This window comes from Corylus avellana, chromosome ca8 (genome assembly GCF_901000735.1).
Source record: "Corylus avellana chromosome ca8, CavTom2PMs-1.0".
Lineage (NCBI taxonomy): Eukaryota > Viridiplantae > Streptophyta > Magnoliopsida > Fagales > Betulaceae > Corylus > Corylus avellana.
Genome location: NC_081548.1, coordinates 22647863 through 22651908, shown reverse-complemented (window position 1 = coordinate 22651908; position 4046 = coordinate 22647863). Strand labels below are relative to the sequence as shown.

The 4046-nt window shown below is 39.1% G+C and overlaps 1 protein-coding gene across 1 annotated transcript; it reads left to right on the top strand.

Moving 5' to 3' along the window:
• The first annotated feature begins 392 nt into the window (after positions 1 to 392).
• LOC132190022 (bifunctional dihydroflavonol 4-reductase/flavanone 4-reductase-like) lies at positions 393 to 2766 on the top strand. The gene is made up of 6 exons (XM_059604899.1): positions 393 to 565; positions 664 to 833; positions 1182 to 1376; positions 1462 to 1621; positions 2120 to 2312; positions 2426 to 2766. Exons 1-6 carry the CDS (start codon positions 448 to 450, stop codon positions 2610 to 2612), a joined length of 1023 nt encoding a protein of 340 aa, XP_059460882.1. The 5' UTR covers positions 393 to 447; the 3' UTR covers positions 2613 to 2766.
• Positions 2767 to 4046: the final 1280 nt, after the last annotated feature.

Here is a 4046-nt window from a genome sequence, read left to right as displayed (position 1 = left end):
CTCTTAAAAGACCAAAATATTCTTAATTTTTTTTTTAAAAAAAAATTTATTCTTAAAATTTGAAATTAAGGATAAATTTAAAATTTTATAAAAAAATTAAGGCCTAAATTAAGAAGTTTTTTCTCAAAATCACTTGGTAATGATTCAAGTGAAGTTACCCCCATTGTCTTTTCTATCTTCTCTTCTTCCCAACCCCCAAAACACACAGCCAGCTACCAATCTTCTACCACGTGCGATATCCGCAGGTGATCACGTGCGCCAGTTTCAGCCTACCTACCATCAACGGCAAAGAGACGAGAATTTTAAGCTGTGAACATTATTTTAATATTTGATATTCGTAGGACCATAGTTGAGTATTATAAAGTCTATATATACCGGAACTTGCCATCATTCACACATCATATTTTATTTCCCACTTTAATTTCAACGTTCAAATTTAACGTAAGCATGGGCTCCGAGAGTGAATCCGTTTGCGTCACCGGCGCCTCCGGTTTTATCGGATCATGGCTGATCATGAGGCTCCTGGAGCGCGGTTACACCGTCCGAGCCACCGTCCGAGACCCAGGTCCGATTCTTTTCTTTTTAACTCAGAATTTCGTTTTATGGACAACTTTTTTTCTATTTTTTCTAAATTTTTTTTTTTTTTTGTGTGGTGGGTGGCAGAGAATAAGAAGAAGGTAAATCATTTGCTAGAGCTGCCAAAGGCGAAGACCCACTTGACGCTGTGGAAGGCTGACCTCGCCGAGGAAGGAAGCTTCGACGAAGCAATCAACGGCTGCAGCGGAGTTTTCCATGTCGCCACACCCATGGATTTCGAATCCAAGGACCCTGAGGTAATAATATATGATGTTATCGATCTTTGCATCTGAAAAAAGGAAACTCTCTCGTCTCTTCCATAAACTTGTCGGATGAGTATTTTGTGGCTCTTACATAACGGTCAAAGTGATGCCCTTTTTTTTAATTTATTTTTCTTAAAAATACCAGTTTAGTAACTTTTTCGGCAATTATTGGTCTTCAATAATAAGTTCATCACTCCCCACGCGTTAAAAACTCCAAAGTAAAATATTATATGATAATTAATAATTATATATACGTTTTTGCCCAACTTCTGTTCATCCATCCAATTAATTAGTTAATTAATTATAATTTAGTTAACAAAAAAATATTTGGTTAATTTGCAGAATGAAGTGATAAAGCCAACGATAAACGGATTGTTAGGCATCATGAAAGCATGTGTCAAAGCAAAAACTGTTCGAAGACTTGTGTTCACATCATCTGCAGGAACCGTCAACGTTGAAGAGCACCAAAAGCCAGTCTACGATGAAAGCTGCTGGAGTGACGTTGAATTTTGCCGGACCAAAAAGATGACGGGATGGGTCCGTCAGCATTTATGTCATCTTTTATTTATTTATTTTTTTCTTGATGAAGAATATCTGATGATCAATTCTTCTGGGTGTCCAGATGTATTTCGTCTCCAAGACTCTGGCTGAGCAAGCGGCGTGGAAGTTTGCCAAAGAGAACGGTTTGGATTTTATCACCGTTATTCCACCTCTTGTGGTTGGTCCATTCCTCATGCCATCAATGCCACCTAGTCTCATTACAGCACTTTCCCTTATCAACGGTAATTGTTGCCATTCCCCTTGTTATATATCATTGCATTAATCATCAAATTTCAATACAAAAAATGCCTATCATTGCCCCCATGGCACTATTACGTCAATCCAACAACATTTCTCCTCGGGGTGAGTGTAATCACCTCCGATAAGTCATCAATGTTTGACCTAATGTCGCAACTACTAGATCTTGCTCTCAACCCCGTGGTTGGCGGGTAGGAGAGTGTCATGTGAATGAACAGAAAATTTCTGTAAATTAGTCTAGAAAAAATAATTTTAAACTTATTTAAAATAGTGTCAAGTGTCAATAAACATTTAAAATGTTAGTCTAAGTTAGTAAACTGTAATTAATGACCTTAAGAATATAATGTGTGTTTTAAATGTTTATAGACATGCGCTTGACATTATTTTAAACGGGTTAGAGGATATTTCCTCCGGACTGGTTTGAATATCTCTCCTTATTTTTCCCTTAATTAGTTTTGCATTAACTTGGTGATCAACTACAGGAAATGAAGCTCATTACTCGATAATTAAGCAAGGGCAATTCGTGCACTTGGATGACCTCTGCAATGCTCACATATTTTTGTTTGAGCATCCCAAATCGGAGGGGAGGTATATATGCTCCGCCGACGATGCAACAATTCACGATATTGCAAAGTTGCTCAGGGAAAAGTACCCAGAGTATAATATTCCAACAAAGTAAGCCCTTTTTTGCAGCTGTATTTCTCTTCTTTATATGTATGTATGTATCATAATACTATGATGTCGGCCATTTGAGATGGATAATCAAGTATTGATGGATGCACATGCAGGTTGAAAGGTATCGACGAGAAGTTGGAGATTGTCTCTTTCTCATCCAAAAAGGTTAAGGAGTTGGGGTTTCAGTTCAAATACAGCTTGGAGGACATGTTTGTTGGAGCCGTTGAAGCATGCCGAGCCAAGGGATTGCTTCCTCCGGCAGCCGGTGAAAACGGTGTCAACGGCAAGAACCATGGTTGAAAATGTGTCGGCGTGTTGCGTGACAAGGTTTTATTTTGGTTAAGTAAAAAATAAAGAGCGTCATCTTTCAGCCTATGAGATGAGCTATTGTATCTGCTAATTAATGTGGTTGTCTCATTTTATTAAAAAAAAAAACAATTGTTACGTGGATTAATCCGATGAAAATTATTAAAAATATATCTATGGGAGAATTATTGAGAGATCCGAATCTTCTCTAATTGAGGAGAAATTGGAGATTCTTCAATTATTAATCGTGACCCTTCATTTTAAATTTAATGGTCTATATAATCATTTAAATCTCGGTAAAACAAAAGTCAGCATTTAATGCTTCGGTTATACGAAAGTCCCTGACATTTTATAGATTATTAAATTTAAAATGAAGGATCACGATTAACAATTGAAAAATCTTCAATTTCTGCTCAATTGGAGGAGATCTCAATTCATTATTAAGGTGTGTTTTCATGATGATTTGATCATTAATTTCTTCTCGAATTAAAAATTATTCCCAACATCCATAAAGAGCACTGGCACTTGATGCAACCCTCGCCTGTCAAGGGGTCGTTTTAGTGGAGCCCATAACACATCAAAGTGGATAGCCCAAAAACCCATTTGGCCAACTCATGGACCCTATCATATAATACACCCATCTGAGAGGCTTACGGGGCGTTTGGCAACAGCCTTGACCCAGGCTTCAATACTGTTTTTGTCTTTTTCTTTATATGTTTTTACACTTTTGCCCTTATATGTCTTGCTCCTTAATTTTGCTCCCAACAAGTCGTGCGCAGCGTCCGTTGAGGCCCAGCTTCTCAAAACCAAAACAAACTAAAGATCAATAACCCTCTTAGTCAAACACACAGAGACAAGGTTAAAATCTAAAATGGGTCATCTCCAATGTATCAATCGAAACCAAACCAAACTCGAAATCAATAGCTTTCTCATGTTACAAACACAGACAGTAAGTTAAAAGAGCAAGATGGGTCATCTCCAGTGTACCTCTGGGGGTCATTTTGCTGCTGCAGGAGAAAATTCTTGTACTTGTTGTACGTTGACGGTGACGGCCCAGCCATGAACTGCTGCGAAGCCAATCTTTGCTGCTGTGCAGCCTTCAATCTCATCATCTCCTCGTGCAGTTCCAACTCCTCCAACTTACTCGGGGAACCCACAATGGGACCATGAGGACCATCCACCGAATCAGCAAACCCACTGTGGACAAACTTGCAATTGCTGCCATTCTTGCAAAACCCTCTGGCAGAGTAAAGGCAGGGCTTGTACCCAGTTCCCAAACCGGGCTCTTCCGACCCGAAACACACGTCATTCTCCGAATAGCTCCTTCTGTGAAAATGGGTGTCCCCATTGTTGCACTTTTTCAACAAGGCAGCTTCGGACGCGTGTGAGGGGCACTGTGTTGGGGAGACGCTGGCCTTTTTCCCTTCT

Bases quoted from the DNA above. Each gene is read 5' to 3' on its own strand.
- LOC132190022 (XM_059604899.1), top strand. From the start codon at position 448: ATGGGCTCCGAGAGTGAATCCGTTTGCGTCACCGGCGCCTCCGGTTTT. The intron at 566-663 runs GTCCGATTCTTT...GGTGGGTGGCAG, and splicing joins AGCCACCGTCCGAGACCCAG to AGAATAAGAAGAAGGTAAAT. The intron at 834-1,181 runs GTAATAATATAT...GTTAATTTGCAG, and splicing joins TCGAATCCAAGGACCCTGAG to AATGAAGTGATAAAGCCAAC.